Source organism: Globicephala melas, chromosome 2 (assembly GCF_963455315.2).
Source record: "Globicephala melas chromosome 2, mGloMel1.2, whole genome shotgun sequence".
Lineage (NCBI taxonomy): Eukaryota > Metazoa > Chordata > Mammalia > Artiodactyla > Delphinidae > Globicephala > Globicephala melas.
In genome coordinates, this window is record NC_083315.2 from 31,453,469 (window position 1) to 31,478,469 (window position 25,001).

The 25,001-nt window shown below is 48.0% G+C and overlaps 2 protein-coding genes across 2 annotated transcripts in view; one reads left to right on the forward strand and one right to left on the reverse strand.

Moving 5' to 3' along the window:
- Window positions 1-17,543, forward strand: part of FAN1 (FANCD2 and FANCI associated nuclease 1) — a 32,161-nt gene extending 14,618 nt beyond the window's left edge. The window contains exons 7-14 of the mRNA XM_070044845.1: window positions 152-260; window positions 1,351-1,470; window positions 4,774-4,938; window positions 5,384-5,531; window positions 9,177-9,280; window positions 9,816-10,010; window positions 10,618-10,746; window positions 13,410-17,543. Coding sequence (XP_069900946.1) covers window positions 152-260; window positions 1,351-1,470; window positions 4,774-4,938; window positions 5,384-5,531; window positions 9,177-9,280; window positions 9,816-10,010; window positions 10,618-10,746; window positions 13,410-13,547 — 1,108 coding nt within the window. The 3' untranslated portion in view covers window positions 13,548-17,543. The remainder of the gene's footprint in view (window positions 1-151; window positions 261-1,350; window positions 1,471-4,773; window positions 4,939-5,383; window positions 5,532-9,176; window positions 9,281-9,815; window positions 10,011-10,617; window positions 10,747-13,409) is intronic.
- MTMR10 (myotubularin related protein 10) overlaps window positions 14,642-25,001 on the reverse strand; it is a 44,485-nt gene continuing 34,125 nt past the window's right edge. The window contains exons 13-16 of the mRNA XM_030878420.3: window positions 21,527-21,696; window positions 20,235-20,405; window positions 18,811-18,993; window positions 14,642-17,722 (exon numbers count right to left, since the gene is read on the reverse strand). Of these exons, the coding sequence (XP_030734280.1) occupies window positions 17,126-17,722; window positions 18,811-18,993; window positions 20,235-20,405; window positions 21,527-21,696 (1,121 nt within the window). The 3' untranslated portion in view covers window positions 14,642-17,125. The remainder of the gene's footprint in view (window positions 17,723-18,810; window positions 18,994-20,234; window positions 20,406-21,526; window positions 21,697-25,001) is intronic.

Sequence of the window (25,001 nt, forward strand, 5' to 3'; positions counted from 1 at the left end):
AGATTTGTGGTGTAGAAAACTGCCCACGACAGGCAGTGTTCCGAATACATCTTCTTAAAAGGTAGGAATTCAGTCTGCTCTGTCACTTCTTGTGATTGTCTTACAACACATAAACAAAGCGCTAAACTGCTGGCGTACGTCTTTGTTCTAGATACCACGAGAAATTGCCACTCTTTCTCCGGTGTTTTACCGTTGGTTGGGTTTATACGAGGATTTTGTCCCGAACTGTTGAAATACTGCAGAGACTTCACATGTACCAGGTGAGTGCACAAGCCCCCGCCCCCGGCTCTTAGCGAGGGGGCTGGCTCTTGACTTCTCCCAAGTACTTGGTCAGCACACGGCGATGCGACGAGGGCCTGCTTCCCGTGGGCACCTGCCATCTCCTGGTCGGTAGGAAGACGGCCGAGGGCGACCTGCTGTTCCGCCAGCTGTGAGCTGACGCCTGTGCGCCAGGATGGCCAGGTGACGGTCAGAGCTCCGCAGGGAGCCGCTGATGGTCTCTGCAGCCTGTGTGACAGGGAGGGTCTCCCCAAACCCCTGAGGCAGAAACCTCACCTCTGCTTGTGTTTCCCTGGCAGCAGTAGTGGACGGTCTGGAAATAATTTATAATCACGAATGAGAAGTTCAGTCGTATCCCTCCTCGTATTAAACGTTGTGAGATTGCTGGAGGGAGCTTCTGTTGTGTTGACACTTGTGTAATTGAAACATGGTGTTTTACAAAGAGAATGTGCTAGGGCTGGGCCAGTGGGTCCCCCACGAGGGGTCTGTGGACCCGCCCCAGAGGCCCTGTGGGGTTGACTTCGGGGAATCTGCGAGTGTGTCTGTGGGGTTTGTGCGTTTTTCTCGGGAGATGCGTTAGATCCTTCAAAGAGATCCGGGAACCACCAAAGATGAACATGAAGCGTGACCAGTAAACCTAGACCAGAAAGTCCCCCTGTTGAGGTGGGGTGTTTGGGTGAAGACCCCCTTGTTCCTGTCCTGACCCCTGCCCATCACAGCCTCGGCCCTGTGACCGACTGGGTTCCCAGATGCACATGGGCCTGCAGCCCAGCCACTGCTCCTGCCCAGAGTCTGACCGTGTCTGGCCTGTGCTGCCGACCTGGTTTGCAGAGAGTGCCGAGCTGCACAAGCTGGTGGGGGGCCTGCTGAGAAGCATGGGGCGCCTCCGGAGCTCAGGCCACTCCCGAGGGACGTCCCGGGGCCCCACTTGGCAGTCCGCGTCCTGAGCCTTACTTTAGAATGGAGAGGAATGCTGTATAGATATACTTTGACAATTTTCCTGACTACTCAGTATAATGGCAGACGCTTGGTGTGTAGGTGTCTAATGCGCATCCCTTGTTGTTGCCACAGGAAGCCGTCAAGGAGCTTGAAAACCTTTTGTCCCAGAAAGTGTACTGTCCTGACAGCAGAGGCCGGTGGTGGGACCGGCTGGCTCTCAACTTGCACCAGCACCTGAAGCGCCTGGAGCCGGTACTCAGCTGCGGAGCCGCCCAGCCTTTGTTCAGTTTGGCATACATTTAAAAATATAGCAAACTGTTAATACCTTAAAAATCTAAATGTAATTAGAACGTTGATTTCCTTTTTCTTAACTTTTATTTTATACTGGGCTACGGTTGATTTAGAACATCGGTTTCTTTTTTTTTTAATTAATTAATTTTTAAATTTTTGGCTGTGTTGGGTCTTCGTTGCTATGCGTGGGCTTTCTCTAGTTATGGTGAGCGGGGGCCGCTCTTCCTTGTGGTGCGTGGGCTTCTCGTTGCAGTGGCTTCTCTTGTTGCAGAGCACAGGCTCTAGGCGCGTGGGCTCAGTAGCTGTGGCTCGTGAGCTCTAGAGTGCAGTGTAGTTGTGGCACATGGGCTTAGTTGCTCCACGGCATGAGGGATCTTCCCAGACCAGGGCTCGAACCTGTGTCCCCTGCATTGGCAGGCGGATTCTTTTTTTTTTTTTTTAGATGAGAGTGAGTTTATTGAGAACAAAGAGCAGAGTTAGCGAGGGGCACTGCAAATACAGCCGGCCGATTTCCTGATAGACCAGGGAGAACCTACCAGCAGGTGGATTCTTAACCACTGTGCCACCAGGGAAGCCCCTGGTTTCTTTTTTTTTTAATTTTTATTTTATATTGGACTGTGGTTGATTTAGAACGTTGATTTCTTAAACATCCTTCTTTGTCTGTGTTCTTCCAACCCCAGAAGAAGTAGCAGGGGCGCGAATATGGGGGTGACAGTGGGGTTGGTGGGTGTGTCGGCCGCAGGATCGTGTCGGGATTCAGGGATGAAGTTCTAGGGGTGGAGGGAGCTGGAGGGTTAGATGTGTCCGCCTCCACACAGTTTTGGAAATGGTGGTTTTGGAAATGGTGGTTGTATTCACTCGTTGCCCGGGGCCTCCTGGGAGAAAGATGGAAGGCGTTCCTCCCACCGTGCGACGTGGTGTCTGACTCAGCAGGGCGGGCGCCTTCCCTTCCAGGCTCTGCCTTCTCTGTGGCGGGGACCTTGTGAGTCCGAGGACAGCGTTGGCTGTCAGCTGCTGCAGCCAGCAGGGCGGGGCCTCCCGAGGTGGCGACAGTGGCCCTCTGTGTGGCCACCTGCGATCCCCTGTCCCTGCCAACCTCGTGTTTGCATTGAGCAGAGGCACTACGGCTCTGGGAGCTTTTGTTTCTCCAGGGGCAGGTCAAGTGAATCAGGATGATGGAGAGCTGGAAAATTTGACCACGGTGGTGGACGATGACATACTATTTTTACTGCCTTAACCTGAAAAGGTGCCTTGTTACCTCAAGTGCTTCCAGCCGGGAGAGCTGTTTCCTCTCCCGGAGGCGGGTGTGGTGCCCCCGCCTGGCGCTGACTCAGGCTGACAGGGCAGGAGAGGCCTCTGGTGGCCCCTCACCCAGCGTGGACAGAGGGTGTGTGCGCGCTGCCTGTCTCTTTCATTGAAATAAAGGTTCCAAAGAGTTGATAGACTTTCCCCTTGCTCGGGTCTGCTGATAGGAGCGTTCACTCATACTCCGAGGTTATCTTTGAGACAGATGGAAAACCCTGGTTCCTTTTTGCCTTTTCCCAAGAATCTTCCCGGCCATGCTCATAACCCCTGTTACTTTGTCACCATTCCTTCCCTTCTCTACATCAGTCTCCAGGGAGGGCACCTGCCAGCCCAGCAGAGGCTCGTGCCTGCAGGTGCCCAGCAGCCAGCCGGCCAGGCCAGGCTGAGCCCGAGGCCGCCCCTCCCTGCGGCCAGCGCGGCTCCCACGGGGCTACAGAGCTGGCGGCAGCCCCGCCTCGTTCTCTGCTTGATTCCTCTGCACCACCCGGCTCTGATGGCCTGATCTTCACTGATTTTCAGGGCTTTTTAAAAACTTTTTATTCTTTTATTGTAGTAAATATATATAACAAAGAAAACTTGCAGTTTAACCATCTCTAGGTATACAGTTCAGTGGCGTTAATTATACAGCTGATCCTTGAACAACTCGGGGATCGGGGCGCCGAGCCCCCCTGCCCCCGCACAGTCAGAAATCCACGGATAACTTTGTAGTTGGCCCTCCATTTCTGAGGTCCTGTGTCTGCAGATCCAACCAACTGTGGACCGTGCAGTGCTGCAGTCTTTACTGGAAGAAACCTGTGCATATGTGGACCCGAGCAGTTCAAAACCGTGTTGTTCAAACATCATCACTGTCTGTTCCCCAAACTTTTCATCCTCCAAACAGAAACTCTGCTCCTGTGAAACAGTTCCTCCTGTTCCCTCCTGCCCCGGTTCCTGGTTACCTCTAGTCTGCTTCTGTCTCTAGGAATCTGCCTGTTCTGAAGTGGAATCATGGAATCTTTGTCCTTTTGTGCCTGGCTTATTTCAGTAGCATAACGTCCTCAAGGCTCATCCATGTTGTAGCAGGTGTCAGTGTCCTTGCCTTTCAAGGCTGAATAATACTCCATTGTGTAAACGGACCACGTTGTGTTGATCCCATCTGTAGATGGACACTTGGGTTGTTCCCACTGTTTGGCTGTTGTGAATAGCACTACTGTGTACAAATATCTGTTTGAAACTCTGCTTTCAGTCGTGGTGGGCGTGTACCTGGACGTGAGGTTGCTGGGTCACGTGGTAATTCCGTGTATCACTTTGTGAGGAACTGCCGAACCGTTTTTCACAGTATTTGGATCGTTTTTCCATTGTTGCCAGCAAAGCACGAGGGCTCCAATTTCTCCCACATCCCCGCCGACACTTTTTATTGTCCATTTTTCTGAGTACAGTCATCCTAGTGGGTGTGAAGTAGTATCCCATGTAGTTTTCAGTATTTTTGTTTATTTGTCCAGCCCTGAATAACCTTAGAAAATGCATAACCCCTTCAAACCTAAGATTCTTCTCCCTATAAATGAGGCTCCCTGGGACTGGGAGGTGGTCAGACGGCCGGGCTTCTGCCCTAGAGGTGCCTGCTCTGCATACCGAGCCCCTGGGTGGTGCCCCGAGCGCATCCCGGACCAGGTCCCTCTCCCCAGCCTCCTCCATCTCCTGAGGGTGTGGCAGCTGAGATAGGCTGTGTCCACACGTGTGACCAGGACATAGTGTCTGGAGCACGGCTGCTTGTGCCCCAGACATTTGCATCGGGGTCTGTGCTGCTTCTGTGCTCGGCATGGGACCTAAGGGAATGTCCTTGTCTCTGGAAGGGCTGCTTTGCCCACCACTAATTAGCAAAATGAATGATTAATTAACAGTGGGGTTTCCCGTCACGTGAAACGAGGGGATGCTGCACGGGGACTTCAGGACGCTGACAGGCACCGTGCTCTTTGCTAGGCCATCAAGTGCATCACAGCAGGGCTGGCGGATCCGGACGTGCGGACAGGCCACCGCCTCTCGCTGTATCAGAGGGCCGTGCGCCTGCGGGCCTCTCCCAGCTGCCAGAAGTACGCGCACCTCTTCCGTCAGCTCCCAGAAGTCACTGTGGGTGACGTCAAACATGTAAGTAAATATTCTTGGGGCACTTGGGATGAATTCTTGTTTTTATTCCTGAACACAGCCTTAGAGAGGTTTTCAGCGCGTGTTTCTTGTCGACTCCAAAGACCCTCTGGCTTGCTGTGGGCAGCGACCTGGCCTCGCCCCCGTCCTCACCTGGGCGTTGGGAGGCTGGGCCGGCAGGGGCTGTGACTCTGTAAACTCCTGAGTCAGCAGCTCACAGCCTTTCCAGGTCCCCCTGCCTGGTCAGGGCCCCAGAGAGCAGAGGGCCAGGCTGTGACCTGCGTCCTCATGGGCACCAAGGTGCGGGTCACATGGCCTGGCACCGCGCTGAGGATGGGTGGCCTTTTGGGGGCGGAGGACAGTGTGTCCTTGGGGTAGCAGAGCCGGGTGTGCAGGGCTGGAGCAGGAGGAAAGCTAATGGTGTTCCTCCCCTTGCCCCCCCCCGCAGGTGACCGTCACGGGCCGGCTCTGCCCGCAGTCTGGGCCGGGCAAGTCTGTCTTCGTGCTGGAGGCTGGGGGGACCGCCCCTGCCACCGTCCTGTGCTCTGTGGAGGAGCTGGCGCTGGCCCATTACAGACGCTGTGGCTTCGACCAGGGTAACGCTGGGGCTGTGTGGCCACAGTGGGTGGTGTCCCACCCCACAGCCAGTGTCCGCACCTGCCACCCGTGAGGGCGGCGCCTTCTGGGGGGACGCGAGGAGCAAGGGAGGCCGGGTTACCCTCAGAGCTTGTGTCAGGCAGGGGGACAGGACGGGGCAGAGGACCACGAGATTCTGCCGATAGCCAGCCGGTCAGAGGAGGGCAGCCGGGGCCAGGCTGCTTCTAAGAGTACCCGGCAGTCTGGGGGAGTGGGTGGCGTGAAGAGGATGGAGGGCCGAGCCCTGACAGGACGTCACGCCTGGGACCAGAGACATGGTTGGAAGAGTTGTGGGTCAGATTCCTTGTAAAATGAGCTCTCTAGCCCAGGTGAGGGAGGAGAGCAAATGTCAGTAAGAATTGGAGCTTTTCCCATCTTCCTTCCCAAGAGACGTGTGCGATCACCCGCCCCTCCAGCCGCGCCCGCTCTGCTGCGTCTCCTGGGGGCTGAGGCCTCAGAGTGAAATGATGGACGTGACCTCGCAAGAGAGAAACACCGCTGATTCCCACCGAACCGGGCTGCTGTGTGTGTGTGGTGGGGGTGTGTGTGTGTGTGGGTGTGCAAGGGCGTGTACGGCTGCAAGGCAGGTGGTCTGCGGCCCCTCAGGGGTGAGCGGGACTTTGCTCTTTGAGCCGCTGATGAGATGCTCTCTGTGTCTCAGGCCAGATGTGCAGAGGGACCAGGACCAGGTGCCCCTGGTTCTCTTCTTTCTGGTCTGCTTGGCATCCTCTTTGTTCAGACTTTGTGGGTTTCACTCAGAAGCCGTTTTCTGAACTGTGTAGAGCCCAAGTGGGAATTAATTCTGCCTGGTTCCAGGAACTGGGAGCTGAGGACTCCCACTGGCCATCGAGGGGAGGGGAGGAGGGCTGGAGAGGGCACCCGGCGTCTCTGCTGCTCGGGGATGAAGGCGCCAGAGGGAGAGACCCCGCGGCTGGCAGAGGCACTGGAACCTCTGGGAGGTGATAAGCCTCCCTGGCCGGGGAGGGGATGCGGCAGGCCAGCCAGGACGGGCCCGGACCTGGATCCTGTCCCTCGCTTCCTCCCAAGCCTGTGTGTCCTTTGTCCCCTCTGAGAGCTGGGAGCAGCCCCCAGCCCCCCTCCCAGCCCCCGGGGCCATCCTGGGGACGTCCCCGGCATGCGGGTCTCAGCCAGGAGACGCCAAGGGCAAGGGGTCCACGTTCGGGAGCTGGGCCTGGCCATTTGAGAAACACCTGAGTAAGACGTGTGGTGACTCGTGTGTGACGGCCTGTGTGCTGTCAGCAGCCCAGGCACCGGTGTCCAGACACAGTGGAGGGGCCGCGCCCACCTGCCCACGCGTGTGGGGCCCGCGCCGGGTCCTCAGGGTCGTCACCCGCGGGCCTGCTCACCTGAGAGCAGCACAGAGCTGTGTTAAGATCGTCTGCTCGTCCCTCCCGTCCACTGGAGGTGGCTCGGCTTCTGTGTGTCCCCGTGAGCCCTCTTCCCTTTGCTTTCTTCCATTTTGGCCTTGGAGAAGGAGCTGCAAATTCAGTGCTTTGTCTAAGGCCAGACTAAAGAAAAGACCGTGAGAATTTGCCTTATAATTGGTAAAAGGAACTGGTCAGTCTCTGTCCTTAGTGAATGTACTGAATAGAAAAGTAACATAAAAACCGTGAGGGAACCGCAGAGGAAGCTGCAGCTGCCCGTCAGGGCGACGAGGACGGCGGCTGGGCGGTTACCTTGGAGGGACTGGGGCGGGGGGGCTTTAGCCTTTTTTAAAAAATAACTTGTTATTAATGTCATGGAAGCTGCGGAACATGCCTTTATGGGAAAGCAGAGGGGTGTGCCGAGCTCCCCGCGCCCCCTGCTTCACCCAGCCCTCCTCCATCCGCCGTCCCCCCTAATGTTGGAAGCAGACCCCAGACCTTGGCTCCTGTGGTTACTCCCAGGGGGCCCACGGGTTCGGTCCACATGTCCAGGCCAGGCCCCCCCATGTCTGTGCTGAAGGGTCACTAGGTTGAAGAACACTCAGGTGTCTTCACGTATGTGAAAATCAGGACATCATTTCACTGGAGTGTGATGTGATCATTCAGATGAGTGAGGACACAAAACGACCCCGCAGGAGGGGACCTCGTAACACACGGGCCTCTCTCTGCTGCGTGTCCAAGGTGATGGTTAAGATGAACCTGTGTGATGTCTGTATCGCTTACCGGGAAGGTGATGCTACTGAGGACGAAGTGCACACGCCAGTCAGGACAGAGATACAGGAGACCCGGAGGGTTAGGAATAAAAGAACAGAATGCAGGATCGGTCCCCGCGGCGTGGCGGGAGCCCTGTAACCCGGCGTCAAGGGAGGAGGAGCAGGCCCTGGGCAGGCGGCTGCCGGCTGTGAGCCGCACGCAGCGAATGCTTTCAGTTTAGCCATGAGCTTGAAAGACAGACGGACAGTTCCGATTCTGGAATATCAATTTTTTTATAAAATATTTTTTTCCTTTATTAAGATTGATGCAGTGAACCTGAGCAGAACCCTGCTGTGGGTCTTTCCTCTGGAGAAGGTTTGGTGTGAGGGCGACCTCAGACCCTCTGGTGAAGTTTCTTTCAGAGTTCCTCAGAAGGATCTCCTCAAATGATTGGACTTAACAGCACCAACGCTCGCCGACGGCTCAGGGTTCAGGGATGCTGCTGTCCAGGGTGGAAAGCCAGGCTTGCCTCCCTCGGGCCCGGCAGGGTGCAGGGCTCCAGGGCGAGGCTTCAGCTGGCGGCCCGAGCGGATAGCGGAGGACGGCCTGCGGGGCAGGGGCCAGCTGAGGGGGCGCACAGCGCAGCCTGGGCCAGGGCTGCCTCCAGCGGGCCTTGATGGGACCTGTGCTGCCTCTGACCTCATGTGCGATGCCTGGGGCCCACTGGCCGGAGAGATGCCACAGCCTGTTCAGGGGGTGCAGGCGTCAGGTGTGCTGAGGGGCCAGGTGGGGCTCGGCTCTCTCCGGGAGGCTCTGGCCCTGCGGACCCTGCTCTGCCGTTCACACGGCCTGGGGCTGGGCCTGGCCTCTGAGGTCACCGCCCCATCGTGTGGTCTGGATGTGGGGTGAAGGGGGCGTCTGGACTAGGTGGTCTCTGACACGGAAGCTTTCTGTAAAACCCCAAGTCTTAGAAACCCTGGGCACGGTGTCCAGGCCGAGGCAGAGGAGTACTGGGTGGAGGAGGCGAATGGGGTCAGAGGGCACAGGCTCCCAGGGCACCCAGACTCCTTCCCAGAGGGCTTTTCCAAGTGAGGCCGAGGGGCCCCCTGCCCCAGAGCCCCTCAGGGGATGCCCCCGCCTCCGAACCCACCGAATGGAACCCCCAGAGCCTGAGGAGGGAATCTGCTTTTATTTTTAAACGTGTTCCTTAGGTTTTTCCACTCTAGCTCCAAAATGTGCATTTGAATTTTCTCATGATTACTAAGATTTTTTGCCTTTAAACAAGGCTTCTGCATATAAGCAACATAATGTAAAAAAATGACCTAGGAATGGAACAAAAACAGCATTTGCGTTTGAATGTAAAATATTTGCTATTTTCTTCAAATTGAGTAGGCAGTAGGATATGGTAGTGGTTTTTAAAAAACAGAAGAAATGGATTTTTCTTGTGTGTGTGTGACTTTGTCTCAGGGATTCACGGGGAAGGGTCCACCTTCAGCACGTTGTACGGTCTCCTCCTATGGGATGTCATCTTCATGGACGGGATACCAGACGCCTTCAGAAACGCCTACCAGGTAATCATGGCACGTTTTCAGGCAGCAGACACTTCTGCACGCGCGTGAGTCACTCCCGCCTGGGTGCCCCGCCTCTGCAGCCATCAGAAACCTGCCCCTCTTTTGGATCCTGGTGCTAATTCCACCATAAGGATAGCTTTTAATTTTAAAATGTGATTCATACAATTTAAAATGTAAGTATGTTAAGTTTTAAACTTTAAGCCTACTTTACTGGAATCATTCCGTTTGAAACTTTTAGTGTAAGTTTCTTCAGCTTCACCCAGGTGGGCCCAGGTGCTCTCATATGCTTTGTCACATGTGCCGGCTAAGCGTTCCACCAGTTTAACCTAAAAGCTCTTTTTGCAAATTATTACTCTAAAATACCCAGTGTAATAAGTTGCTTTTATATCAGATTACTTAGGTAATTTTTACATGTCTTTTGAGAAAAAGAATGTGTCAACTTCATCAGATTGGCCAGTTCCCAAATTTGATCTTGACTCTTCTCATGACTCCGGCCTCCCCAGGCACAGTGTGAGCTTATTTTCCCTGCACACAGGCGGCCCCGCTGGACCTCTGCACGGACAGCTTCTTCGCCAGCAGAGCACCGGCCATCGAGACCCGGCTGCGGCAGATTCACGGTGCCTCCGCGGAGAGCCTGCGGGCCTGGGTGGCAGCCGTGTGGCAGGCCCAGGAAGGCAGGGTGGCCTCCCTTGTCAGCTGGGATCGCTTTGCTTCTCTTCAGCAAGCCCAGGTGACGGTCTGCAGGCAGGATTCCTTGATGCAAGGTGTCCTTTTGGCAACTGTAACAAAACACACACACGCATGCCTACATGCACGTGTATGTGTGTGGGTATATATGCACGCACACACGTACGTGTGTGTGTGTACGTGTGGTACCCCAGCCCACAGGCCTCTTACTGAAGGAACAATCACAAGCATGAACAAGCCTCCCTTACGCCTTCTGCCCATTTGGTTGGCAGCTTCCCTTGGCCTGGCCTGTGGCCCCTGGAGGGCGGACACCATCCCTGTCCTGTGACTGCTGGCCTCTGAGGGTCATCACTGTCACATTCCTGAATGCTTACCCCAAATTCCCTCTTCCTTAGCTGCTCCCCGGATGTTTCCGACCGGGCAGAAGCTTGGTAACTGACCCAAGGAGAAGTGGTCCCCAGAGCTGGCCGGGGGCATTTTAGCCCCTGGCTCTGGAGCCCCAGCACAAGCAGCAGAAGGGCACTTGGTGTTCCTGGACGCATCTCTGCTGAATGACACATGGAGTCCCTGCCCCATCTCACAGTCACTGGGGGGGGCTTCAGGATCTCCGTCCCAGGGGAGGGCTGACTGTCCCTGTGTTTCGTGTCCAGGATCTTGTGTCCTGCCTGGGGGGCCCCATCCTCAGTGGTGTGTGCCGGCGCCTGGCCATGGACTTCCGACACTGCCGAGGGGGCCTCCCTGACCTGGTGGTGTGGAGCTCCCAAAGTCACCACGTTAAGGTCAGTTGAGCCAGAATGGAAAGTCATGGTGGTGACTTTAATGATCAACTTAATGCCACAATCTAGGCATTTCTAGCATGGTGGTTGACAAGGCCGAATCCCTTGAAGGCTGCTGGACTGAGGGCTGGGGTTGTTCGGTGGCTGTTGGCAGAGGTGCCCTTGGTGCTGGCATGTGGGCCTCTCTGCAGGCAGCTCCCCCGATGGCAGCGTATTTCATCCGAGCAGGTGAGTGAGAAGGGCCAGGGTGTGAGCAAGACGGAAGTCAGTCTCTTAGCAGCTGATCTTGGCAGTGAAGTTCCATTGCTTTTGCTGTGTCACTGTTAGCAGCAAGTCCACGCTCAAGGGTGGAGATTTTGTAGGTGTGAGCTCCAGGAGGCCAGGATGGTTGGGAGCTGTTTTCTAAGCTCCAGGAGTGAGCACTTCCTCACGTGTTGTAGGCTGGATGCCTCCCTTGCCTCACCCTGCTGCCCATCACAGGCTGGTGGCTTCCTTATTATTGAGTTTTGAGATGAAAAAAACCTCTGGTACAAGTCCTTTCTGAGAAACTAATCTGTTCTTTAATGAATCAGTGTCATATGACGTCTCTGACTGTAATTGTGGATTTGGTTCTTTCTCCCTTGCAGTTATGTCAATGTTTGCTTCATATATTATTCGATGTATAAACCTAGGGTTGTCATGTCTTGATGAAATGAACTCTTTATCATTATGAAATGACCTTCCTTTATTCCTGGGTTCTTTGCTCTGAAGTTGAACTGATATATAGCCACTCCAGCTTTCTTTTGGTTAGTTTAATGGGATACTTTTTCTGTTCTCTTACATTTAACATATTTTTTCTTTATATTTGAGTTTCTTATATATTCTTGTAGGCAGCATTTACCTGGGTCTTACTTTTTAATCTAATTTGACAACCTCTGCCTTTTAATTGGGTATTTGGAACATTTATATTTCATGTTATTCATGTTTGGCTTTAAACCTGTCATCTATTTTTTTTTTTAAAGGATACACTTATAAGTTTATTTTATTTTTGGCTGCATTGGGTCTTCATTGCTGCGTGTAGGCTTTCTCTAGTTGTGGCGAGTGGGGGCTACTCTTTGTTGCAGTGTGCAGGCTTCTTATTGCGGTGGCTTCTCTTGTTGTGGAGCATGGGCTCTAGGTGTGAAGGCTTCAGTAGTTGCAGCACTCGGGCTCAGTAGTTGTGGCTCGCAGGCTCTAGAGCACAGGCTCAGTAGTTGTGGCGAACGGGCTTAGTTGCTCCACGGCACGTGGGATCTTCATTTATCATGCACATAACAACAGGCTATTTTTATGCACATAACAACAGTATATTTTTATATCTCCTCTCCCAGCCTTTGTGCTGTGTTCATACATTATACCTCGACATGTTATAAACCCTGTGGCACATTATTTTTGCTTTCTACAGCTGACCGAGTCTTTATATTTACTCATGTAGATACAAATTCTAATGTTTGTTATTCCTTTATATAGATCCAGATTTCCATGTACTATCATTCTCTTCTTGACTGAAGAACTTCCTTTAACATTTCTGGAAATGGAGGTCTGCTAGTAATGAATTATTTAGGTTTCATATATTGATATTTTAAGACTTTAAGTCTTTGTTTTTGAAAGATATTTTTTTCTGGGCAAAGAATTCTGTTGAGTTTTTTTTCAGTACCTTAAAATATTGGGCCACTGTTGTCTAGCTTGTATTGTTTTCAACGAGAAATCAGTAGTCTTTCCCCTCTGGCTTTTAAAAATTCTGGCTGCTTTTAAGAGATTCATTTTTTCACTGATTATGCAATTTAGTTATGATGTTTCTTAGTGTTGTGTTCTTTATGGTTCTGTGCTTGGGGTTCACTGAGCTTCTTAGATCTTTGGGTTTAGTTTCCATCAAATTTGAAAAATTTTTGGCCATTATTTCTTCAAATATTTTTCTCTGTCTTCTTCCCTTTGGGGACTCTAATTAAACTAGTCTTAGGTTGCTGAAATGCTCTCTTCATTAAAAATTTTTTTTCTATACTTCATTTTGGATAGTTTTTATTGCTTTGTTTTGAATTTTGGTGATCTGCAGTGGACAAAACTGACACAGTTACGCTTTCATGGAGCTGATATGTAATGAGCAGTTTTATCTTGTGATAAACACCATGAAGAAGTGCATAGGAAGGACCCTTCTTAGAGATGAATTTAAGCTGAGCACGGAAGAAGACGTCAGACACGTGAAGAACAGGGAGACGTGTCCTAGGCGGTGGGAACAGCAAGCGTGATGAATGTCTACCCTTTGGTTGGGCAGATGTTGTCTGTCTCGCGAACTGAGAGGAAGCCTTTGGTGTGGTTGGCAGGCGCCAGATTACACAGTTTTGTAGGTCATGGCAAGAAGTTTGGGTTTAATTGCAGACCTGACAAAGTGTTTGAGGCGTGTTAAGCAGGAGAGTAACAGTGCAGTGTGTGCTTTAAAACTATTTTTCAACTGCTGTATTACGAATCGATTTCCTAATCCTCTGTGAACTGTCTGGTTTCTACAGAAAAGGAAACTTTCTCATTGAATATCATATGTGTATGTTTAGTTGCTATACACATGTAAGTACAGCAGCATAGAGGATACGCCATCTAAATAGTTGTCAGTGGAAACTACCGTAGCTTACCTGAATGACCCTTCTGTCTCCCAGCTGGTGGAAGTGAAGGGCCCCAGTGACCGTCTTTCGCAGAAGCAGATGATCTGGCTGGATGAGCTGCACCGGCTGGGGGCGGACGTGGAGGTCTGCCATGTGGCTGCAGTCGGAGCCAAGAGCAGGGGCCCCAACTGAGAGCCGTGGGCTTGGGAGCATCTGAGAGCGTCAGAAGCGTCAAGTGTCACTACATCTTATTTAATTTTGTTGTTGTCGTAATAAACCTGGCAGTGTAAGGACTCATCACTGTACAGTGTCTGTGTATCACAAACCTTGGTATTGGCTTCAGGACACTCACTGATTCCATAGAGCAGGTAATGAACTTTTAAAAAGGTCAAAACCTTGGTGGCCGTTTCAGGAGCTAGATGCATCTGACTTATAGGAAAGCTGGAACCCCCCACCCCAAAAGGAGATGATTCACAGCTTTGTGTCTTTTATAAAGGAGCATACACAATGTGTCTTCCTAAAAAGTATATTGGAAATGGAGATTCCTTAATTTATCTATGTTTTTCTATACTGCCCTTACACATTTGGCTGCTAAAATTCTTGTTCTATGATTATTTGCTCACTCCAGGTCTAGGGTCACATTTGGGTAATTCTCACAATATTTTAAACTTCTTCATCATCATTATATTTGTTACGGTATGACTTGCTGAAGGCTCAGATGGTGGTTAGTATATTTTAGCAGGACAGTATTTTAAAATACTTCAAGGTAAGAACACTTTTTTTAGACATAATGCTACTGCACATTTAAAAGACTACAGTATAGTGGAAATATAACTTCTATATGCACTGGAAAGCCAGCAAATTCACGTGACTTGCCTTATCGAGATCCTTGCTTTATTGTGGGGCTCTGGAACTGACCTGCAGTATCTCCAAGGTGTGCAGGTACAGGGCTGCCGTCACTGTTGGAAGAGCCTTGGGCTGGGGAAGGTGGACGCGGGAAGGGGTTTATCAGAACGGTAGGCCCAGGCGTGGCGGGCCAGGCTCCCGCTCCCAGAGACTAGTTCCAAGACCTTCTTAAGGAAATGGTGCTCCCCAGCTTTTTAATTTGTTAAATGGAAGGACACCCACATGGCCGTGACAACAGCCAGCTGTGCACTGAGGTTAGAAATGTTACCCATCTCTGCCTTGCTTTACAGCAGGCAGAGCGTCGGGTGGACGACACACAAGCACGGCTGAAGAAAACACCCTCGCTTCTTGATGCTCTGTGTTCTTGCAGGGGACTCGTATTGACAACGAAGGCAGTGATTCCTGTGGAAATTTTATTAGCAGTCAACACTTCCTTCACATTCACCACTGCTGAAAAGCAGGGTCTCTCACCTTCATGCACATCCTACTTTAACCCAAGTCATAGTCAATTTTAGGCACAAAGGTTTTCATTTTCTCTCAAGTTTTAACTGCTTGAGGTTACTGCTACAGCAAGCAGATTTTGTTGAAGGACGCCTTGAATACTTTTCACCCTCTGTTAGCACAGATTAATATACTTTCTTAAATAAAGTTAGAAATTTTTGGTTTTAAAACTGGTTTCCATCACAAAACAGTAAGACATGGTACACCTTTAAGTCCGATCCTAGCGAGTCCGGAGCTGCCTGACGCCTGTGTGGCCCTCTGTCAGCACAGGCTCCGTGTCCGCGTCCAGAACCACATTTGGACTCTGTCCCCACACGTCCTCCGTGCCAGGAGTGGTGCCAGGCAGCTCTGCAGGGGCCAGGACTCAAGGCTGTAATAGTTGTTTTTCATATTATGCACGATAAAACTGTAGCACAATAATCATTATATAACAACTGTTCAGCAAAAATAAAACAAAAAACTATACTACATTTGATTATCATACAAAAATATGCACATTTTCTATTTTAAAACAGTATTAATAGTACCTAATCATTTTTAAACTTGCAAGTTAATCAAAAAAAATTACTAAAAGGGTTAAAATAAATGTGAGAGGGAAGAAAGCTATAAAGAAGTAAATGCTCAACCCAAAAAAACTAACAAATTTAGAACAATTTGTAATAATAAAAAAGCAGCCTAATGAAAAAGGAAGAAAAATTATTACACTTCCAGTGGCAGGATATGCTGTGGGGTTTTCAGGGGACCGGAGCTGGTTTCTAATCAAGGACTTTAAAATGTTTAATGGCAACAGTGCTATTTATATAAACTAAGAAAGCCCTTACTTTCTAGACAAGTTGGCAAAACACTGGGCTTATCCACACAATGGATTTCCTAAGACTGCATAGGAACTTCTGTCCCTGTAAGTTCAGAGACATTATCCAACCATTTTTAAAAGGCAAATAATTCAAATAGAAACATCTATTTGTTACATATAAAGGTAAAACACACAGTTTTGGAAAAAATTGTTTTAAAAAAGGACATAAGCTAACTAGATACTTTACTATAAACGTTTTTTAAAAAGCTTAAGATGGCAGTTTCAGAAACTCTAAAAACAGCCACATTGAAAACATCCATCTTTTACACAGAAGTCAGGGGTGTTGGGGAGGCTGTGACCAGCATGGCCACAGTAAGCTCCAGCTCTGGCCCACAGCTTTGGCTCGGCTCTTGTGACACAACCTGAAAACGGGAATTTGAGACGAGAGCACACCTCTGTCTGTGCCTCTGAACACCTGTCATGGGTTGGGTGGGGCGGGTGCGCTCACCATTTTACAGTGGCAGTATTTTGAGAGAAGTCCGTTGTTAGGCTCCTGTCCTCCCTTCCTAAGCACTGTGCACTCAGGTGACCCGACTCAAGACCTCATCACTGACTTCCAAGGGAAAGTGCCCCGGGAGTGCTCCCCACTAGACTGTGACGGGGCCTCTACTTTGAGGGTGGGTGTCAGTGATGCTGCCGCCCCGACCTGGACCCTGCCTCAGACCCACTGTGTTCGGTGACTTTCAGAGGGATGTGTGCCTCTGGGGACTCCTGGCTGTCGGTACAATGCCGAGTGTGACCAGCCTCTTTCCAATGTGCAGTGGGACTTTGACACCCTAATTTAAAAAACAAATTGTTTTACTCTGTGTTCTTCATATCTTAATATTAATGTCAAAGGCACTTCTAAATTTAATTATCTATAGTAAATGCTTTTAAAGTCAACAGTGCATATCATTTTAAAGTTAGTCCTAAGGAAACTCATGATTTTAAAACACAGTGATCTACGGTCCCAAAGTGATCTAAAATAAATTACAGTGTGAGAACACACAACTCTCAGGTGAGCTCAACTAGAGATAATAGAAAGTGACCAGATAAATACACAAATACCTACTAACGCCCACTGGGGTTTACTGGATGCTCCTTGAAAATATACTAAACACTAATTTCTTAACTTTCCTGATGTCTGCTTCTCTGGGCTGCTAATCCAACTGAGGATCAGGGAACCTTTAGGAGGTGGTTGGAAAAATGGATGTAGACAAAACAAATGTCGCAGACAAAACCTGATTAGTTTGACCACAGTAATAAGATCGTGGGAATGTCTGCCTGCAAATGATCTAAAAATGAGCCAGACCTAGAATGATAGAAAGAGGACATAAATAACAAAGTTATGCCTATCTTTTAAAAATATTGTGAAGGAAGCATAATTCAACATGTTTTAAAGTATTAGTGCAAATTTCAACTGTTATTCTTACGTATAGAACGATTAGAGTTTCAAACGCCTCGGCCGGCAGTTTTACTTCAGAGGAGAAGGTCTCTCACTCCCTCAGGATGTTCAGAAAGCCACCCCGCCTCAGTCTTCATTTGCTAGTGTCTCAGTAGATAACCATATTTTGGCCCCACTTAAAAACTTGCCTAGCGGTGTCCCTGAAATGCTCCGTCTGCACAGATTGCCCACTGGGGAAAAGGGAAACGAGGAGGAGAGGAAGTCCGGTGTCCCTGGGGCGTCGTGCGGGCCGCCAGCGCGGAAGTACACCCTGCTCTGGACCAGCTCAGGGCAGGGGGCTTCCGGGGGGCTGCCCTGGGGCTGCCGCAGCGCCCTGCTCAGCATGTCCACCTCATCTGCCAGCAGGGAGACCTTGTGGAAGGCCGTGATGAAGCCCCCGCGCTGGATCTGGGCCTCAGGGACCCAGCGGAAGTAGCAGAGTTTCCACAGTTTGATGTGCATTCCGGACAGAAGCGGCAGAATCACCCCGTGCAGGTCGGCAGGCTTGGAGAACCACTCTCGGAAGTACTGCTCCGCACCCCTGTCCTGGCTGTCGCTCTGCTCAGGGGGGTCTGGCTTTACTTTTAATATTAATGAATTTCTCCTGGGAAGTAACTCTTGGTCACTGATGATTCCATTCTTTAAGGAACTTGGCATTCCTCTTAGTGTGGAGCTGTAGCTTTTCTGTACAGAAGACAGATTTTAGCATTATTTTCCTGGAGCTTCCCTTTTTAGAAAGACAGTAGAAGTGTAATGGTAAATATAAACTCGGTATTAGGAAAAACTGGTAGAATTTCAACCTAAAGAATGTTTCGTTCCTTCCCTGGTAATACTTATTCCAATCCTCCTCCACTGGAGTTTAACACTTTTAGGCCTTGATTCTGCCTAGGCTGTAGCCTGCATGGGGGTGGGGGGAGATATATCCTCTTCATTATAGGCAGACCTCAGAGATACAGTGGGTTCGGTTCTAGACACCGGAGTAAAGCGAGTATCGCAATAAAGCAAGTCACACGAAGTTTCTGGTTTCCCAGGGCATATGTAAGTTACGTTTCCAATATACTGTAATCTATTAAGTGTGCAATAGCATTATGTCTAAAAAAACTATGTACATACCTTAATTTAAGCACTTTATTGCTAAAAAATGTGAACCATCATCTGAGCTCTCAGTGAGTTATCTTTTTTCAATAGCAATGTCAAAGATCACTGATCAAAGATCACCATCACTAATATAATAATAATGAAAAAACTTGAAGGATTGTGAGAATTACCAAAATGTGGCACAGAGACACAAAGTGAGCAAACGCTGCTGCAAAGATGGCACCGACGGACGAACTCAACGCGGGGTTTGCACAAACCTTCAATTTGTAAAAAATGCAGTATCTGCAAAGTGCAATAAAGCAAGTGCAGTAAAACAAGGTCTGCGTATAATTTGCTGAAGTGTGAGTTTCTAAGATTTCTGGTCAGAAAAAAGCTAGACCTGCTGATTCTAGAACAGGCTGAGCGGACGGGCTTCAGGAGCAGGGCCCTGGGTACAGGGCTGCAACTGCTGACTCTTGAGATGACGATCAGGGCTGTGTGGGCCTCAGACAGCAAGACGAAAAGTCGGGGTGGGGTCACCTGAGTGAGGAAGTGAATGACCCCTCCAAACCTACACTGGCAATGCTGTCAGGGGAAGTGACTGGACTTTTAATACTCTGTTCTGAAAAAGATGTTTTTGGTTATGTGTGAGCAAATACCAGGTTTTTTAGTGTTAGTGCATTTCTGTAACTTACCTTTGTCCGTTTAAAAGACTTCACAGAACCGTTTTGTACACAAGCCATGCTCTTTCCAATGTAAAAGGGGTTGTGGAAAAGGGTGCGATCCTTCGCTGTAAACTGAAGAGACCAGTCCCAAACTGAAGGGAATTTTAAACCCTTTTCATCACCCAATTGGATATTTTTGCTTATAGCAAATTCCTGCAAAATAAAATATTTGAACATTTGTGAAAAGATGCCAAACTAAGATTTTCTCATAGTAAATTCATTTCTGACGGTCGTTCATCATCATACAAATGAACTTGTCTGAACTAAAGCGCCTCCAACCCCACTGGAGCAGCACGCTCCGCTTCCCGAGAACAGACATTCCTGGCGCCTCACACGGAGGAGCGCGTGGACCCCTGCACCGAGAGGGGAGCTGGGCCCCTGGGCAATGAGCGTGTTGGTGAGTATGACTCGTGAATGGAGTTCTCCCTGGTGCCACGGCCTGAATAAACCCATCTCCTTATGCATCCACACCCCCAATCCTGAACAACGCATTTCTTCAGGATGCTCCTCGTGATGCTTCAGCTCACAGAGTGTCTGCTCCACTACTGATTTGATGGAGCAGTTTCATGGATGAGGAATCCAGGCTCAGCACCTTCCCAGACCCGGGCCTGAGGATCCCACAGCTCACTGTGAGGGCAGCCCCCCTTCCACCAAAGTCTTCCTGAAGGCCCACGAGAGCTGTCCTTTCTGTCTCCCTCAGTGGTCACTGCAGCATTTGTTGGCTATACTCATTGCTCCAAATGTGGGTGAGACAGAACTTGTGGTTCCGGAAGGTTCCACCAGGGGCAACCAGAAGCTATAGATAGTTTCAAGTTTGGCTTGAGACCCTCCTTACTCATGGTTCTTCCTCTCAGTCAAGGAATTGGGACTAGAAACCAATGGTCCTAACGTAAAGGTGACTGCCACGCGGCATGAGGGTCTAAGCACATCCAGTAAGCAGCGCCCTGAGAGAACCACAGTCTCACGTCACGCCTACATTTCCTCTCTCAAATTCTTCTCCACAGGACTCTTGAAGAAAAATAATTTGCTTTGTACAACTTTTATTCTGCTGACCTAGGAAACAAATGTCCTCAAACAGGATCTTATCCATTACCCATTCAGACAGCCCAAATGTGAAAATATAAATACAAAAGCATGACATTTACAGCAGTTAAAACGATTTACATCTTTCAGTTGGCTTATTATGAACAATAAACATCAGAGAGAAATACATAAAATGCTCACTGATAAAAATGAAACAAGTTCAAGTTCCTGGATTTTTAACCATCTATAAATAATTCCTTCAGAAATGACCGCATAAAATGGTAGCTAAGACAGTTTAAACACACAGCTGATTGTACTTCAATGCTATCTCAATAAAGCAGTTCACCCTGGCCACGGCGGGCGCCACTCACCGAGCTCTGCTGCACGCGCTGGTGCGGGGAGTTGAAGAGAAAGGTGCCGAACAGGGCCACACGGGTGCTGTCGTGCAGCACCGCCAGGTAGGTCTCGGAGAACTCGAAAGCCGCTGGGCACTGCTCCTGCAGCTGCCACGTGGCGTCCAGGAACAGCAGGAACACGGGAGCCTGGCGGACACGTTGAAACGGGATTACTCAATGCTGCCCTTCAGTGTTCACATCTATTTCCAAACCTCTTGCTGATATGAAGGAAGAGATTAATAAGAAAACAGCGAGGCCTGAGCACTTGGCTCCGAAGCTGATCGAAGGGGACGTGAGCACATCAGACGGCCATGTCTAACCTAAGAACTAGGCTGGTCTGAGACACATCATCACAGCCCTCCTCTGCCCACCAAGTCCACCAAGCTGAAGTGGCAAAGTCAACAGACGGGCAGGGTGTGGCCATGTGAATGGGGGACAGTGAAATACTTGTTTCACGTGTTCCAGCTGATCCTGGAAACAATTCTTTAGAATGTTTAAAACAAAACAAAAAACCACAAAACCCCAAGACCAAGAAACAACTCTTTGGTGGACCCTGCAGACTCAGCGTCCGGAAACCTTCTCGGAGTTTCAGAAAACAGCTGGCGTGGCCTCGGGGTCACGGCGTGCACCCCCAAGTACAGCAGCTTACAACAGCCACTGTGACAGCTACTGCCTCCTGCCCAGTGCTTCCCCGAGTCCTAGCGTTTCAGAAGTGAAGCATTCACTGTTGAGGTTTCCTCAGATGACAGAGACTGTTTTACATGAGACAGCACGAGTCAAAGTGTGCTCTCGGGAGCCACCCTGACCACAAGACACCTGCAGGGCCTGTCACAGCTCCACTAGGACCCCATGCAGCCACCAACCCCGCAGCTCTTACAAAGATGCCCCCTCAACTTGCCATTCTTAACGTACGTGCCCCATTTTAAGAAACTATGATATTCCAAAGCTGATTTTTCAAAATATCTAACATGCTCGTTGTCTGCTTGCAGAAGAGTTAATGCAGCATTTCTTCAAGCAGTTTTCAACTTAGAGAAATTCAACGGGCAACTTTTAAAGAGTTTTATCTATATAGTTATGAGAATCTTCATAAGTACCTCAACTTGGACTCTAATCCATGAGTCAGTCTTGGCCCAAGAAGCTAAGATGTACTGAAGGCAATATTTAAAAAGTCTCCTCATCTCTTTACGGATGGAGCATCTCTTCATATAACGAAAGGTTTTATCCTGTGCACACTGAAGGACTGATAATAGGCATGAAGGTTTTGTTACCTCTTTCTCCGATCTCTTTAAGTGGTTGCATCTGTCCAGGAATGGATATCCTGCCATGACCCACTCTTTCTGTATCAGACTCTGAAATCCAGTGATTGTCCTAAAATAGGGATCCAGCATCACTTGAACAAGAGAAGCTACAATACAGCTCAAGTCTCTTCCCTCCTCCTCTGTCAATAAGATGGAAAGAAAATGATTAGTACGTAGAAAAATGCTAAGAGAGAAAGGAAGGAGAAGCAAAGTGTATGCTTCAGTGTTCTGTGCCTGGGCGGCCTTCAAAATCACCCATGTTAGGAAATTTTATTCAGGCCCAGCCACTCTAAAACATTATAAACTTTTAGATTTAGATCAAGATTTAGATCAACTAAAGTAATGTTTAATGAGGAGGTGGCTTTTTATATTTGAATGTTTTCTAGATAATTAGAAGCATCTCTCTCACACTTTTTACATTTACGTGATTTGTGGTAGAAATCTTTCCAGAGCCCATTCTATTTCTGTGCCAAGGATATTAAATATCATGCAGTCTTTCTACTGACAGCTTCATATGGTGACTCACGGGTGAATGAGAGAAACGGAACTGTCCACCACCATCCAAAATGGTGGCAAATATTTCCCTTGCGTCTTTTGTAGCTGGTGTTCTTTTTAATGAGGCCAGTAATTCTCTGATATCAAAGCCAGTCAAAGAAATCAGAAGAAAACTATCAAATAATATCCCTTATGATTAGATGTAAAAGTCATCAACAAGTATAAGCAAGCCAAATTATCTCAGGAATGCAAGAATTTATCCTAAGAATGCAACGTTGGTTTAACATCTAACACACCGTAATAAAAAAATAAAGGACAAAAATAACACAATCATCTCATTAGATGAATAAAAAGCATCTGTGTGATGAAAATCCAACATTCATTCTGGATAAAAACTCTTAGCAAACTAGGAATAGAAGGGAATATCAACCCGATAAGAGGAATCTACAAAAACCTACAACTAACATCATTCTTATTAGTGAAAGCCTGGATGCTTTCCTCCTAAGATGGGCAACAATACAAGACGTTTGCTCTTGTCACTTCTACTGCACATTGTCCTGGAAACTTACACAGGGAAGTTAGGCAGGAAAAAGAACTCAAAGGCATCCAGATTGGAGAGGAAAAAGCAATAACTGTGTCTGCAGACAACACGTGTATGTACGGAAAAAAAATCCTAAAGAATCCACAAACGACTACTAGAACTAATGAATGAGTTTAGTTAAGGTTGCAGGAATTCTATACACAATCACAAGGAGTACACAAAAAACCTGAAAATGAAATTAAGAAAACAACTGTATTCACAATAGCATCAAAAGGAAAATACTTACAGGGAGATTTAACAAAATAAGTGCCAGAGTTGTACACTGAAAACTTATAAAACATTGCTGACATGACGTGAGAGAAAACCCAAATAAATGGAGATATTCATTTCATGGATTGGCAGACTGAATACTGTTAAGATGGCATTCTCCCCAATCTACAGGTTCAACATATTCCTATCAAAATCCCAATAGGATTTTTTGCTGATCCTACAAGTTATACAGAAATGCAAAGGACCTAGAATTAGCAAAACAATTTGAAAACAAAGTTGGAGGACTTACATGTCCTAATTTCAAAACATACTCTAAAGCTACAGCACTCAAGATAATGTGGTACTGGCGTACGGACAGACATACAGATTAATGGAGTAAAACTGAGAGTCCAAAAATAAAGATCCGGTCAGCAGACCTTTGCCAAGGCATGTCAATAGAGAAAGAACAGTCTTTTCAATAAATGCTGCTGAGACAATGCAATAAACACACATGCAAAGAAAATGAATATAGACCTTTACCTCACATCATACACAAAAATTCATTCAAAGTGAATCATAGGCCTAAATGTAAGAGCTAAAACTATAAAATGTTTACAGAATAATACATGGGAGAAAGTCTTCATAACCTTGAATTAGGCAAAGAGTTCTTACATATAACACCAAAGACATGATTCATAAAAGAAAAAATGGATAAATTGGACTTCATCAAAATTTCAAAATTTGTGCTTCAAAAGTCATCAAGAAAGTGAAAAGATAAACCACAGACTAGGAGAAAATATTTGCAAATCTTATAAAGATACAAAGAACCTGTATCTAGAATTGTAAAGAATTCTTTGAACTCAATGATAAAACAACCTAACTGAAGAATAGACAAAAGATTTGGTATTTCACCAAAGTCAATACACGAACGGCCAGTCAGCACATGGTATGCATTAGGGAAATGCACATAAAAATTGCAATGAACTCCCACTTCACACTTACTAGAATGACGGCACTCCTAACAGTACACGATGAAGTGCAGAAACAAACCCTCACACACTGCTGAGGGGAAGGGGAATTGGGTACAGTCACTTTAGAACACACTTTGGCAGTTTCTTACAAAGCTGAACATAAACGTACCATATAACTCAACAGTTCTACTTCTAGGTATCTACCCAAAATAAAGAAAAACAGATGTCCCCACAAAGACGTTTATGTGAATGTTAAAAGCAGCATAATTCATAACAGCCAGAAAGTGGAAGCAATCCAAATGTCCACCAACAAGTAAATGGATAAATAAAATGTGGTATTTACAACAATGGTACACTACTCAGAAATAAAAAGGAGCAAACTGCTGAGACATGCTACGTGAACGAGCTTCAAAAACATGTATGTGAAATGAAAGAAGCCAGAGGCAAAAGACCGCATACTACATGATTCCATTTACATGAAACTTCCAGAAAAAGCAAATCTAGAGAGACAGAAAGCAGATTAGTGGTTGCCTGGGGTTGGGACACAAGGAATCTTTTCGGGGTGATGGAAAATTTCTAAAACTGGACTCCGTTTACTAAAAAGTATTGAATTGCACATTCAGAACAGGTGCATTTTATAGTATGTACACTATACCTCAATAAACTGTTTAGAAAACACATTCTAAAATAAAGTGTTAGTAAAGTGCAGGCTCAGTATCTCTTCTGAGGTATTTTACATGGCAACGAATGCATGAAGAAGTGTGCTAAGTAGCGTCTTGGAACGGATGAGAACACCACTGGCTGCGAGAGGTGCGGGTTCTCAATGGCTGGCTCTCCATGCGTCTGTGAATTACATACGCGCTGCCGGCATGAGCTAAGGATTACTGGAAACAGCGACTTACTCTTCTTCTTTTCCCCCTAAGCCTTGTCACTTTACTTTGTTAAAGTCAGTTGAATTTGACAGTTGGTAAAAATACTTCTGTAAGCTTCAGTAGCACAGCATATTCATGAACTATGCATGAATATATTATAAAATCAGGTAGCTTGTGGTTTATTAAACTTTATCCGGAAGCTTAAAAATGCTATTAGCTGTAAAGTTATTTAATATACAATTATTCTTTGCTTAACTGAAAGATTTTTTTTTTTTATTGCCATCTACTCCTACCAAACACTAGACAAAATTCACATT